The 15,227-nt window shown below is 35.2% G+C and overlaps 2 protein-coding genes across 4 annotated transcripts in view; one reads left to right on the top strand and one right to left on the bottom strand.

Moving 5' to 3' along the window:
- Nucleotides 1–728: 728 nt before the first annotated feature.
- LOC101746231 (peroxisomal membrane protein PEX13) lies at nucleotides 729–10,814 on the bottom strand. Of its 2 annotated transcripts, XM_062674327.1 has the most exons (6): nucleotides 10,221–10,814; nucleotides 9,571–9,707; nucleotides 9,073–9,209; nucleotides 7,003–7,168; nucleotides 4,401–4,729; nucleotides 729–3,432 (listed from the first exon to the last, which is right to left on the bottom strand). In XM_062674327.1, exons 1-5 carry the CDS (start codon nucleotides 10,598–10,600, stop codon nucleotides 4,440–4,442), a joined length of 1,110 nt encoding a protein of 369 aa, XP_062530311.1. In that variant the 5' UTR covers nucleotides 10,601–10,814; the 3' UTR covers nucleotides 729–3,432; nucleotides 4,401–4,439. The 2 variants fall into 2 exon arrangements, with proteins under 2 accessions (XP_062530311.1, XP_004922625.2); XM_004922568.5 differs by having other exon boundaries at nucleotides 1,300–4,729.
- Nucleotides 10,815–12,370: 1,556 nt separating this feature from the next.
- Nucleotides 12,371–15,227, top strand: part of LOC101745942 (focal adhesion kinase 1) — a 203,192-nt gene continuing 200,335 nt past the window's right edge. For both annotated transcript variants that reach the window (XM_038018048.2, XM_038018046.2), the window contains exon 1: nucleotides 12,371–12,497. The gene's annotated coding sequence lies outside the window, so the exon portion shown is untranslated. The remainder of the gene's footprint in view (nucleotides 12,498–15,227) is intronic.

The following is a 15,227-nucleotide window of genomic DNA, read 5'->3' as shown; positions in this document are numbered from 1 at the left end:
GGTAAGGAGAAAATTGCAAGGATCGTCAAAAAGTCGCTTATTTGTTGCGAGAACCCTGTGGGAGGTTTTAGGAGGTAAACAAATAAAATCATCTTTTTTCATCACATTTAATTGGAAAATAATTCAGTCCTTCCCGCTACAAACCTAGTATACACTATATACAATAGAATATTAAATTATATTAAAATTGAGTCTAAGAGAGCTAGCTTAATATTAATTATCACTGAATTATGTTTTAACAATTCACATTTTTTTTCACTTTAAGAAGTACAATTAAAAAAGCCTTCACCAAAAATAACACCATATAATAATTCTTGATTTTATCGGTAATATTTTAATATCTAATTGAAAAGTGTAATAAATTGCAATACGGAATACGAAAAGCAAGTTATCTTAAAAAACAAATTATATAATATCATTTGTTCAAATAAGTCAAAATTATGGATGTATTATCAATTATTAATATGATCATCAATTGTAATTTACTTCTTTTAAATAGCACAATTATTGTTCACAATACTTCGGTTTGGCATCACTGGCCACAAATGTCGGTTTCAAAATTTTATTATAAATGAATACCGATTAATAGTGAATGCTCTGAATTTATAAAAAGCTTGAAGTCAAGAAGGAAAAGTCCGGTCTTCTAGTCATAATATTAGTATTTTAACACGTTGACTGCCATGTAGGTCACTGGTGCCCTACGTGGCGCACTGAAGTAATTATTTCGATTTCTTTTACTAAGCGTCTTTGCCTAACTTTGTCTACTTTTGTTTTTAAAGTGTAAGAATTCATCTTTCCGAGAGTCTACTACTGTATGCGCGCGAGTTCATGTTCATCGAGGCCAGAGGCGACGCGCGGGGGACAGCTCGCCCCACCTTCGCCCGCCTCCCCCCGCATTTGTCTGACGTCGAGTGTTGTCCTTGACGGTTGTGACGCGCGCTTATCGATATCGAAAATTTAAAATCGGTAGGTAATATCGACATTACCATAATTAACTAGGTCACAGCATTACCGCATTCCTCAGAATGGACATGAACTCGCGCGCCTTCTGTAGATATTTCGGCGTCTTAGTAAGAAGATCGAAGAGAGAAATCGACATAATTACTTCAGTGCGCCGCGTAGGGCACCGGTGACCTACACGGCAGTCAACGTGTTAATAAAGGCACACCAAATGGAGTATCATATCGCTTATATAGAAATCAGGTCTCTTGTCAATTCACTACATTGATTTGTAGAATTGAAAATGATTCCCAATTAAACAGTTGTAGCGAATGGGAACAAGTACTTCAAAACGTTACGTAACCTTCGTGATTTTCTCATTAAGACAGTGGTCGTCAATCCGCGGCTCTGACTCCTTGACTCTTCCGCAAAATTTTCAATCACGGATACTAACTACTATTGCTCAATATTTTGTCTTGTAAGATACGAGAAAATACACAAGGCTATATGAGGTCATCAGCGTAAAAGTGGCCTAGCCCACAATTTTTCAAAATTGGTGCTTCTAAATTGCAATTTATTTGAAACAAAAAAAAATTTGACGCAAAACCGTATCTATCGCTAGTTTCAGCGTTAGATAACAAATGGCTTTGTAAACACTATTTTCGCGCGTATTGTTTTTGCCTACGAAGCAGTGTAAAAGTAAATTCAAACCTCGATATCTCCATACTAACTATGGTAAGCTTAGTTCACCACCACCCTGCCTATTTCTGCCGTGAAGTAGTAATGCGTTTCGGTTTGAAGGGTGGGGCAGCCCTTGAAACTATACTTGAGACCTTAGAACTTATATCTCAAGGTGGGTGGCGCATTTACGTTGTGGATGTCTATGGGCTCCAAGGTGGGCTGTGAGCTCCTCCACCCATCTAAGCAATAAAAAATAAAAATAAAAAAAACATTTCGCTGACGGCCTTATATGTAAAAATTCATGTTAAAAAAAAGGCTTTCTGAATAAATTTCAATTGTGTGTTACCCATATTTGGCTGATTTGGTTGACAAGGTTGCTTTACACTGCATTATGATACTATTGCCTAACGTGTTCGAACCACCATTTTTTGTTTCAACTAACTAACTTTTGTTTATTTATCGGACTCCCCGAATTGACTTGACAGCTGTTGTGTAGCAAGTAACTCATGACTAGAACAATACTTAATGTACAATACAAACTGAGGAAATATTAAAATAAGTGTTCGTTCCTTAGCTATAATCAAACATTGATCCCTTCAATTAATAACAGACCATAATTATAAAAAAAAAACACCATTACATATTACGCAATAAAACAACCAGCACTGCGTTTGGATACCAAAATTAATTAATATTTAGTTATCTTGTAAAAATAGTTGGGTTTTAAATTATCGTCCTTGTGGAAATTATATGTTTGTTTCGTCGAAATCTCAACTATAATATTAAATATATTATAATATTGCTGTCTCACTTTTCCAACGAAAGAGTGGTTGGTTCACCACTGAAATAGACCGCCTTTCTTTTGAACTCAATACATCCTACCACTAGTGATTGATACATGTATGTGTACTAGACATCGTGTGGTAAAAGGCTATTTGGTTAAAGCGACATTTCGCTTAATACCCGGCATTTAATTGGTAATTAAAGGTCCGTTTTATTTGGTACTAGCGACCCGCCCTCGCTTCGCTTCGGAAACTGTAATTTATTATTGACTAGCGACCCGCCCTCGCTTCGCTTCGGAAACATTAAAACACACATGACACAAAAAAAAAAAAAAATTAGCCTATGTTCATCAGGGACAATGTCGGCTTCTAATGGAAAAAGAATTTTTCAAATCGGTCCAGTAGTTTCGGAGCCTATTCGAAACAAACAAACAAACAAATCTTTCCTCTTTATAATATTAGTATAGATTTCTTCACTATTTAACGAATGTTATTATACATATAAACCTTCCTCTTCAATCACTGTAGCTATTAAAAAAAACCGCATTAAAATCCGTTGCGTAGTTTTAAAGATTTAAGCATACATAGGGACAGACAGATATAGGGACAGAGAAAGCGACTTATTTTTATACTATGTAGCGATTAACATCCACAATTCGATATTCTTAATTGAATAACTTCAATTAAGTGTACCCCATTCAAAAGGGTGAAAAAGTTTTTTTTTGTTATGATATTATTCCCAAAATTTTAACTTTAAAATTGCAAAAACGTCACTTTAACTAAATAGCCTTTCACCTCTCAATATTTACATATAAGTTTCAAAATTGCTTATTTATATTACATATTATATTATGTTATAACTTCATTTTATAAATGCATAAAACAATTATTATTACAAATAGCGAAACAGATCGTGGGTTTTTTAAACCCATAAACGTCTTGACATCTCATTTCATATATTACTTCTAATACGTTAAGGTAAGATTCCGAACTAGCAGTCTCGGTTGTCAGCTAGCTACGGTGCGACAGTCTGCAAGTTGGGAATCATATCTTAAAATTCGTACTGTCTAACAGAGTCCAACTGTCAAAATTCTAAATTATTTATTAATAGATTACAAATTCATAACAAAGTTAAACGAGAAACAGGTGGATAACTAAATTGGTCGAGCTTAGGCCAACGCGAGCGTAGGCAAATTAATACAGGGCAAGTGCTACTTACTGCCTACACGTTCGGAAAGTTTATCGAAAACCAATGCAAATGGCCAATATAGACGAATTTTGAAGAGATGCCCACACGTTGGGCTGGCACGAATGGAAAGTGACATTTTGTACGCGTACACACGACCGACGCCAACCGCGTAATAGCGCACTGACAAACATGTGGGCACTATTGGCCAAGAGCGCGCGAGCGCCTTTGATTTGCGCACAGAAACCAACCAACCACGCTCCGAAGTGGGGCAAGTGGTCGCGAGCAACCCGCACGTTGTGACAAGCTACGCCAAATCAGTTCTATACATGTTGGCGCTTGATATGACTTTACTCGGCTAAATAGGCAAGCGACACCGAGCGGTGGCAAGACAATGCATAATAATATATACTGTCTATACGTTGGTATTGGCGTTCCTCGGCGACGCTCGGCCAACATGTACTATTGCAGGCTTAATAATCGGCAAGCGGGGAATTCCCCAAATTACCGAAATTTAATGTTCTGTACATTAAGAAAAAATTATGTTAACATTAGTGGTTTTACGGTATTTTTTTTATAGACGATTAGAAGGTAGTCTGCAAAATATTTAAATATCCACGATTAATCACTCGTCGGAAACTCGCAAACGTCGGAAATAGTAAACACGAGATGAAACCGCTAAATGTGGTTTAAATTAATTTTTAAGTTTTCCTTTATATACATGTATAATGAACTCTAACAATTGGTAGAAGATAAAATATATTCAGGTAGAACGAATAAAACTATCTTACTATTTACCTTACTTTACCTACCCGAAGTGATTCTTCGCTTCCGCCGTACGCAGCAAGAGGTTAGTCCTTCTTAAAGAACTTATCGAACTCGTTTGGGTCAACGTCCGTTTTCGATTCACTGTCCGTTGGCGTCTTCATAATCTTAATGTAATTTAATGGCACGAGTCCGATTTCCTTCCGATCGGTCGTCGCCATAAGCCAGCCGGTGTTCCACAGGTGCGTTTGGAGGTGTTGCGGCGCGATGGAGAGCAGCTGATTGGCGCGGAAGCTGAGCTCTCCGACGCGCGTCGCTTGGAAATCGTATTGGGCTATAGCGCGGAGTGGATCCTGCCACGTGTTCGGATCGTTCACTGCAAGGCGATAGTTTTTTTAGTTACATTAAAATAGCCGATCTGTTTTTTTTTTGTCGAAAGGCGACTATAAAAGTGATTTATAGCTTATAGGACATCTATATACATAAAAATGAATTGCTGTTCGTTAGTCTCGCTAAAACTCGAGAACGGCTGGACCGTTTTGGCTAATTTTGGTCTTGAATTATTTGTGGAAGTCCAGAGAAGGTTTAAAGGGTAGATAAATATGAAAATGCTCAGAATTAAATAAAAATAACAATTTTGTTTTTCCTTTGATGTGTCCCCCGTCGGACGGATTCCTTTTGTTTGTTTTAAGATTATTTTATACAAAAGCGTAGGTCTTTTACTTATCGATTAAGGCACTACGAAGTCTGCCGGGTCAGCTAGTTTTAGATATATATTCATTTCTTTCCTAGATTAAATCAAATTGTAATTACTGACTCTGAATGATAGATAAGTCTAGGTGTCTCTTAGCCCAACGATAGGGGGATACAAATGAGCCTTATTAAACCGCGTTTCGCACTTAAGGCGTTACTAATAAAATCGAAAATCGCATAACATGGTAGGTACATAAATATAATAGTGCGTAATTCTATGGATTTCTATTGAAATAATCAAATATAGAAATTAATTATATTAAACACTATTTACAGTTATTCTCACTTTAAATCGTAAAAAAATAAACATTTTGTTTATAACAGAGCAATTGATTATTTCTAAAAAATGCTTTTTTTTATTATTTCTATTCAAAAGAAATAATATTTTTATAAAATGTTATTATTTTCACTTTATTCATAAGTTACTTCTTTACGAGAAGACCTGCCTTGTTTTCTAATAAGAAGTATCTGTCTGTCTGAATTAAATCTGAAGGCGTCCCTTTCTAACTTTAACGAATAGACCGCGGAGAGAGCGAGACACTTGAAAAATTATACTTCTATAACTACACTATCGATTCAACGTTTAATGAAGTTGGTATTCAATGAAAATATATCATATCACAAATTTACTAGTATGTCTAGTCATTAATAAATAAAAAACACGTGTGGCACTCGGGGACTGCCGTGGTAAAGCTATTGGATAGCATTTTTTATCAACTTATCTATACTAATATTATAAAGAGGAAAGATTTGTTTGTTTGTTTCGAATAGGCTCCGAAACTACTGGACCGATTTGAAAAATTCTTTTTCCATTAGAAGCCGACATTGTCCCTGATGAACATAGGCTACATTTTTTTTTTTTTTTTTTTGGTTTCATGTGTTTTTTAATGTTTCCGAAGCGAAGCGAGGGCGGGTCGCTAGTGCAATTATAATTAGACAATAATAATTTAATATTAAAACAATAACAAGACCACGCTATATTTATAAACATTAACAAAAGCAAAACATTATCTGTCCCCTTCACACTCATAAGCTAGACCGCGCGAGAGGGAGATGGACAGACTTTTCATGATGCGCATGCAGTGCGACGTCACGCCGCGCGCTTATTCACAAACACTACACAAGCGCAACGTGTGAATGTGTCGAACGCGAGCTACATGGTAGGCGGAGTTGGGGGTGTTAGGTTTTATTTTCGTTACGGAATTTCTTGATTCGGTCGCCGCACTCAAAGCCCGCGATAACAGCTATACAATAGCTTAAAAGTATAGGGCACGTTGGGAGCCGATATGAATCTACAATTCATCTATTGCCAATGATACTTACCGTTCACAAGCCGTTTCATTTGGTCAGCTAACAATAGAAAAGAGTATACTTATTGTAAATAATAAAAAAAATATGTTAATCTGTACACTTTAAATGATCAAAAAACACGTGATTCGTATAAAATTAAACTACATATTACAATAGGGAACCGAATAGTTATTGTTTCTTAAAATGAACATACGGCTGTGTCTGCCTGCCTACCTAGATAGGCAACTCCCCTCTTCTTCTTGTGGGTGTCGTAAAATACGATTAAAGGATTCCATCGGGGAATGGACAGTAGCGTTTTCTGAGAGAACGAGCTCACGATCTTCTGTTTTATATTTTATTTTTTTGCGTTGGACGAGCTTACGGCCCACCTGGTGTTAAGTGGTTACCGGAGCCCATAGACATCTACAGCGCAAATACGCCATCCACCTTGAGATATAAGTTCTAAGGTCTCAAGAATAGTGACAACGGCTGCCCCACCCTTCAAGCCGAAACGCATTACTGCTTCACGGCAGAAATAGGCAGGGTAGTGGTACCTATCCGTGCGGACTCACCTACCACTAGTATAAAAGTTTGCTCAACACTTACGGTTCTCATTGATAGTGCTCGTGAGACCGCTGAGCATTTTGAGCACGATGTAGGGGGCCGCGGCGATCACTCCGAAGAACAGGAGGATGGGCCAGCTCGAACCGGGCGGTCGCTCAGCGGCGGCTTGGTCTCCGCCCCGCGTGGCTGCCACCGCCTCCGCCCACGCCTACAAAGAACACAAACCACACATTACTCGGTGGGTCGCATTTGCGATCCGGTGGTAGATTCTGCGAAGCACTGCACTTGCTAGGGCCAGTGTTAGCAACACTCCAGTTTGAGCCCCGTGAGCTCACCTACACGTTAGGGCGAAGCTGAAATAGCCTCTCAAGGCTATCAGCGTAGGTACGAAAAAAGAGAACACATTATTACAGAAAATTCAAGATAAGACTTCTTTTCACGTGTTTGGATAAACAGATGACATTTTTAAGTTGTGACGTATGTAGTTGCGTGCGTAACACATAGTTTACTTCCATTATAAACATTATGCTTGAAAATTTATATATAAAATTATGTAACAATATTCTTTTATCCCTGTATGGCAATAATTGAATTATGGCAGAGAAGTTTCACTTTTTACTTCTTCTTAAATACAAGTCGTTTCCGAATTGAGCTATGCTCTGCCTCTGGCATTCCTAACGTCCATGAGAGACGGTAACCACTCACTATCAGTTCGTCTGCCAACAAGGGCTATAGAATAAAAAGAGTATTTTTCGAAAGTAGCGTTGTCAAAAAAAAATACTGTTCGCCTGCTTTTATGACTATATTATATTATTATCATAATTTTTTTTCTACATATTGTCACGCTGTCGTAAACTTAGAGATAATTAATTTATTTCGTCGAGTTATCTGTTAGAAACGAATAAAATGTAGTTTCCGATAAATAATCTCGATAATGTTTCATCATGTGGACCCAAGGATTCCTTCTCTCTCTTAATTGATAAGAATATTATCGCAATGTTTTTCTATTAGCGTTACCGGATAAGATTAAAAACATTGTATATTGTAATTCAATAATATATGTTTTTTTTTTTTAATAATCTATCCATAATGCCGGCCGCGGGTTGCGGTAACAATTTGTATTATAAGTTTTCAATTAATAACGTAGTTTATTTTTTACAGACTTCAAAAATGATTAGATTCTCAAATCGACTGTGTTTTTTTATTATCTCAGAACCTTTTTTCAGGTGAACATCTAATTATTCTTTGCTAAAACTGATTCACGTGGGAATGTGATCCCATTTAAATTTTATGAAGATATGAACAATGGTTCTTGAGTTATCCTTAATAATGCATATTTAATTAATTCCACTATACACATATATTGATATTGTTAGGTATATTACTTTGTAAAAGATGGTGTTCTCTTTTAATTTTTTTTTATTAGCTTTGCCTGCTAGTTTTTGATATCCATACTTCTATACAAATCTTATAAATATGAGTATAAATGTATGTTAATCATGCAAAAATACCTGAACGAATTTGGATGGAATACGGCTCAAAGATATTTTAGCATCTGAATACTGAATCTGAAACTATTACTATATATCATTGTACAACAAGTTTACAAAGACCCAGACTATGGGGGATGTATCTGCTATAACAAAGATAAGTCTGTTCACAGGCTCTTGATTTTATGTACTAATACATAATATGAGACTGGTAGTCTTTATTGGGCTGTATACTTGTCTGCCTACAAGAGCAATAAAAAAAAAAGCTCAGTCCTAACATGCAGAATTTTGAGTGTAGAATAACAATTTACTAAACTCAAAAAGAATAAATTCAGTGAAATAATATGTTTAAAACACTAACCTATCAATTAAATCTTTGATATTTTCTGGTTATATTGTTATAAATTAAAATTCAAGGTACTCAGAGGTTGTAGATTTTTTAAATGTACAAAGTTTTTCAAAGTACAGGATATTTTCGAAAGTATATACTTTTTGCAGACTTAGCTATGTAGTTCCATCACGTGGACATTGAGAATATAAGATGTAAATTTTTGTATTTTTTTTATAATACAGATATGACAAACATTGAGATGGGCTTTTAATTTTAAATTAATTACCTTACCTTAAATTCAGTTTCAGATCTAATGCCAAGCATTACAAGGAGTTTCTTGAAAATCCAATTCAGTGTTCGTATTACTGCAAATGTTGACCAGAACTGGGCAAATACTGTTCTCAACCTACCAAAGTTTTCAGCGACACCTGTCAAAAATGATTGTTTTCGATTGATAACTCAAAGGATACACACAAGGGAGGCACAATGACCCCAACCAAATATCAATAAGGAAACAAATCAATTATGTAGTTATGAAAGAAAATCCATATCAACACTAACTTACTTTTAAAACAGATTATATTATATAGTCCACTACCAAATAATCATATATACAACAAGAAAAACCACATTATTATTCAAAACACTGTGATTTAGGTAAACTTTAAGATTATACTTTCAAAAATTAGTTGTAACAGTGTATGGATATGATATTTTTTTGTGACACCAGTTGTTGCATTATAAATACACCTGAATTCGATTTACAAGCAATTGTGTTGCTGTACTTACCTAATATAGCACGAAATGAGCTAGTCAAAGCAAAGAAGGTGTTCTCCAGCATCATAGCTATACTGCCTACAGCACTGACTAAGCTCTGTATTGAGTCAAAAGCTGGCCTTGAATTCTCCTCTGCCAATTGAATAAATCTGTAAATACATACAGGAGCTTCATATCATTTTTGGAAATCAAGCAACACACATTCCCTCTTTAGTCAAGTGATGCTGACTATTGTACAATTGATTCAGTTTTGATTGTTACTCAGACAGTATTTAATTTGATTTTGTTTGCCATTGTTTTGGAATTTAGCTGTATTTATTCTAATCTTTTGTGTACGTTTCCAGTATCCATGGTAAAATATATCTGTTGAATATGAATCAATAAATCAAATCAAAATGTTTAATAAGTTTAAAAAATTGTATGTAATTGTATGTAGGTTGAGGTGAAGAGGCAAAACAAAGAAAAAAATAGATTGTCAAATCATTTCCTCTATGAATGGAATCTATTCTTGTAGTATGTAGACATAATTTACTTCCATTTAAACATTTTATGCTTTGTATTTGACATTTTCTTATTTATATTTCTTGGTGCAGCAATAAATTTTACTTTATAGAGAATTTCCTTTGTTGTGCTCTAATAATAAAAGTATTTTAATATCTAACCTGCTCTCAATGTCTCCATAGCCCAGTGGAGATCCGTAACGGTTGTACGCACCATAAGGGGCCATACCATTCAGGCCCATGGCACCCATTCCTCCCATTCCATAACCGCCGCCGTATCCTCCATATCCGAAACCACCATAATTTCCCATCCCATACTGCATACCCCCGTACGGCTGCGTCATTCCTTGAGAAACAGTTGGATACCCCATCTCGGGTCGCGGAGGCAGAGGGGGTAAACTGTGCCCGTACGCTTCGGTCGAAGTCGATGCTATAGGATTCCGGAAATTGGAAACATTGGAAGCCTCCCCGATGTTACCTAGTGCGCCTGCGTTAACCAAGCCGAAGTCCATTTTATTTTGAATATGGCTTGGTTCGCTCATTCTCGGTTTTTAGACACGAAATTCAAAGATTACTGCGCGGTAAGCTTCTTGTTTAAATTCTTATTTGCTGATAAACTACATGTGACAATAGTGTTATCTCGTTAGATATTTATCACAAAACAGATTGTACATAGGTACGTATTTATTTTGGATATAATTTCTTCTATTTTGCATAAAGTTGTGTTGAAATTAGATTTAATGTGACAGTTGACATTTTTGACGGGAACCAATTTACGATGAATGATTTTAAAATTTTCAATTGTTTTCGCCAAAAAAAGAAAATGTATTAAGGAAATGATCATGTTCATTTTTTGCCAAAATTTAACGTTTTCAAACCCTTCAATCTTAAGAACAGACAGAAATAGCTTCTTAGTGTAGGAGCTGCTAAATTCCCCATTGACTAAAACTAAAGTAAAAGTAAATAAAAAAAATATTTATATATTTAGCAATAAATTTTAACCTTAGTATTACGAGTTTTTGATCGGGGCTACCATCTACAAGTTGATCTCAGATATAATTCTCAGACCGTGAGCTCTATGCCCTTTATTTCAAAAATAGTTCAAGGTATAAAAAAACTTTAAATAGAAAAGTTGTTGATATTTAATTCTCTACAATAATGATAATAAATATAAATAGGGTAAAATCCATAGAAAACGAAATTTATGTAAAAAATAATATCAATTTCTGTGACCTTTGACCCTTGGCTGTAAAAGTTGCGACCATCCAATTATGTGAATTTTGAAATTAGTTTTAGAATGCCGTTGATGATGTAGTCGTCGTAGCCTAAAGGATAAGACCTCCGGTGCATCCGCGTTGAGCGATGCACCGGTGTTCGAATCTCAGGCGGGTACCAATTTTTCTAATGAAATACGTACTTAGCAAATGTTCACGATTGACTTCCACGGTGAAGGAATAACATCGTGTATAAAAATCAAACCCGCAAAATTATAATTTGCGTAATTACTGGTGGTAGTACCTCTTGTGAGTCCGCGGAGTTGGGTACCACCACCCTGCCTATTTCTGCCGTGAAGCAGTAATGCGTTTCGGTTTGAAGGGTGGGGCAGCCGTTCTAACTATACTTGAGTCCTCAGAACTTATATCTCGAGGTGGGTGGCGCATTTACGTTGTAGATGTCTATAGACTCCAGTAACCACTTAACACCAGGTGGGCTGTGAGCTCGTCCACCCATCTAAGCAATAAAGAAAAAGAAGCCGAAATACAAATTTTTACGTGTTAATATACTGGGTATGTCGATTTTCCGAGGTATTCACCCAATTCGGCCTAAAATGACTGGACTATTAGGCTTTTGTTACAAACAATATCGTATTGACTACATTTCGTTTGCTTGATCAATTGAAAGATAATTGAAAGAAAATAATTGTGTATACCTTACATAAATTCAAATAGTTCTTTTTTGTTAATTTTGTGTTTCTTCGGAGTTAAATGTATAATAACGGTGGTTTAATAACTATTAAATATCGTGAAAGTCGTAATATCGTGAACGGAAAGGAGAAGAAAATGAAACAAAGTCGCTAGACGTAGCTTCTCAAGGTTTTTGAAAAAGTCCACTGAAAAATTTTCAGAAAATATCCACTATTTAACCCAGTTTATATTTCATCCCTATTTGTGTCTTCATCTTTTTCAATTAATCACCTTCAATTCATTTCGCGTCATATCATTTTTAATAAAATTGAATATACAAAAGGTTAGGCTGTATGGTTTGATGTCTTTGTCATTCTAGTTGAAAAAATGAAACTACTACTACTATAATAAAAATGCTCTATGCCTAATGATAAGTGTCAATAATTTGTGTGAAAAACTCTTGTTTTCAAAATTATTGTAAACATTCAGTATTAAAATAAGTTATTAAACGAAGAAATAATTGTTATATTAATCGGTAAGTGTGTCTGTGCTGTATTAAGTTATTTTCTAGACGTTAAAATACGATTTGTGTTCGGCAGATTACCAACTTTTCTCGTATCGATGTTTCAGCTAGTGGTGTTGTTTACAAACCTCATAGAATGTTTTCTCTAAGTAGATCTCTCGGAATGTTCTTACAAATATTACTTTTGCATACAAACATAGTGTTTTTACTGATATAATTGAAGTATTGTATTCGACGGGATAACTGAAAGATAATGCAATGAAGCCAATCGGCGTCAATACTTCGTTCACCACTAAATAAATTAAAATAGGCTAAATGGTGTCGATTGGTTTTAGTGAGTCCCTATATAATGTTATAGTAATATGTACTCATAATCTTCAAGTTCATTGAATGAATTGAATGATGAAATTGTATTTTGTTTTAATTAAACAAAAAGAACTTTGACGTTGATTAAAATTATCAATATTTTTCGGAAGATTGTCAGATTAACTCCTTTCAACATTCAAACTACAATTAATTTGAAAAAATAAATAATAGATTGAGAAACAGTTCAGTGCTTAATGTTATAGATTAAATTCTGTGATACAGAAGAACTAAATCTTATATTGTCAGTGAAGCAATTAGATCTTGTAATATTCATAGCAACAGTAAGATTGTGTAATAAAATAAATTAAAGCAATCTTGGAAATCTTAGTTAATATAATGAATAAAATAATGAAATTTTAATTTTAACAATCCAAATTATTATTTTCTACACCAATGCCTGTCTAATAAGAAGAAAATTCTCACTACATAGCCCATTTAAGAATAAAAAGAAAAAAAGTATAAAATAGATTTCTGCAAAAATGGACCTTATTAAACAAAAAATACACTATTTTATTTAGTATTAAAATATGAAGAATGTGTGAGTTCTCTTTCAGTGTTGCTATCACATTAAAGCAAAAGTATTGGCTTAACAGTCTTAACATACTTTTGTAGTAAAGAATCTAAGACATTGTTTCAGATGACTAATGTTTAATTCGCCGTTGTAACTCAAATATATAAAGCAAATAATATTATATTTTGTATAATTTGAACCTGAAATCTTCAAACATAATACTCGGTAAAGTGATGAATGAAGGATACCAAAAAAGTTATATAATTTATTGTTGATGCATTGTAATACAATTATTAATATAAATCCAAAACAATGTACTATTCAAACAGTCTTCCAATATATGTTAGCTTCTGTGTTCGTTTGTACTACATTCTTGAATGTGCATCTTTTATTAGACTTAACTTCAAAAGGCTTAGCTACAGATGTGGCTTTTGTTTAGCTCGTTAGCTCTTCAGAGAAACAAATCTGTTGCATTACAATCACCAACGAAAAGTGACGCTAATGATTATGAGTGTTGCGTAAAAGAAAAAAAATACATTGGCTTAAAATACTGGGCTTACTCTCATATCTTGAGGGCGCAAGGTTCCCTAAACTAATACAACTCCTTACTAATAATAAATTACTTGACTACACTGATTAAAATATGTACTTAACCAAAATAAATAAATATATTTTCGCAAAACTTCTTAATTTTGTTTTTTTTTTTCGTTGAACTGTTTCTAAAATGTAGAACCATGTTTTATTTTATACCATACAAAACACTTATTCAAAATTTAACACAGATTACAAAGTGTAGTGTTCAAGAATTATACTAGATGGCAGCACTTGTCTTTGTTGCGTCGCCTAGCTAAGCAATATTATCTCATCTCTTGAACTGGGTTTTTTTTTCTCCTACCTATGCTGATAGCCTTGAGAGGCTATATCAGTTTCTCCTTGACGTGTAGGTGAGCTCATGGGGCTCAAACCGGGTGTGTTGCTAACTGACCCTAGCAAGAGCAGTGCTTCGCAGAATCTACCACCAGATCGGAAACGCGACCCACTGAAAAGATCCGGCGAGAAACTCAGTGGGCTGTGTCTATGGGTTAAAGAATTGGGTGTTGTAAAGGGCGACAATGGAATTCATTGCAGGACGGGAAACGGCCTTCTTTGAGTATTAGATCTTTAAGGTATATTATAAGCCTGCTTATCCACGTACCAGTATTCAGCCTATTTGTACTAGGGACATATTAGGTAGGCGTATCAGTGTGATGGGTGAGACAAGTTGATTCTCCGTTGATATTACGCCTTAATTTTTTTAATTTATTGCTTAGATGAGTGAAGGAACTCACGGCCTACCTGGTGTTAAGTGGTTACCGGAGCCCATAGACATCCTCAATGTAAGTGCCGCCACCTCGAGACATGAGTTCTGAGGTCTCAGTTTTTACAGTAACAACGGTTACCCCACCCTTCAAACCGAAACGCTTTACTGCTTCTCGCAGAAATAGGCAGGGTGGTCCTACTCATGTGAACTCACAAGACGTCCTACCACTAGTAATTACGCAAATTATAAATTTGCGGGTTTGATTTTTATTACACGATGTTATTGCCTCACTGTGAAAGTCAAAAACATTTGTTAAGTACGTATTTCATTGGAAAAATTGGTACTTGCCTGCGAGATTCGAACACCGGTGCATCGCTTGATACGAATGCTCCGGGCGTCTTATCTTTTAGGCCACGACGGCCTCATGTTTTAAGATGGGTGGCGGCATTCACATAATAAACTTTATGGGCTCTTGTAATAAAAAAAAATCAGGTAGCTCGTTCCCCTACCTATCTACACATTAAAAACAAATTATTACCAAATCCCGATTAGGATCCGGATTAGT

Source organism: Bombyx mori, chromosome 20, assembly GCF_030269925.1.
Source record: "Bombyx mori chromosome 20, ASM3026992v2".
Classification (NCBI taxonomy): Eukaryota; Metazoa; Arthropoda; class Insecta; order Lepidoptera; family Bombycidae; genus Bombyx; species Bombyx mori.
The sequence above is the reverse complement of the archived record's forward strand: the minus strand, read 5'-3'. Positions and strand labels throughout refer to the sequence as shown.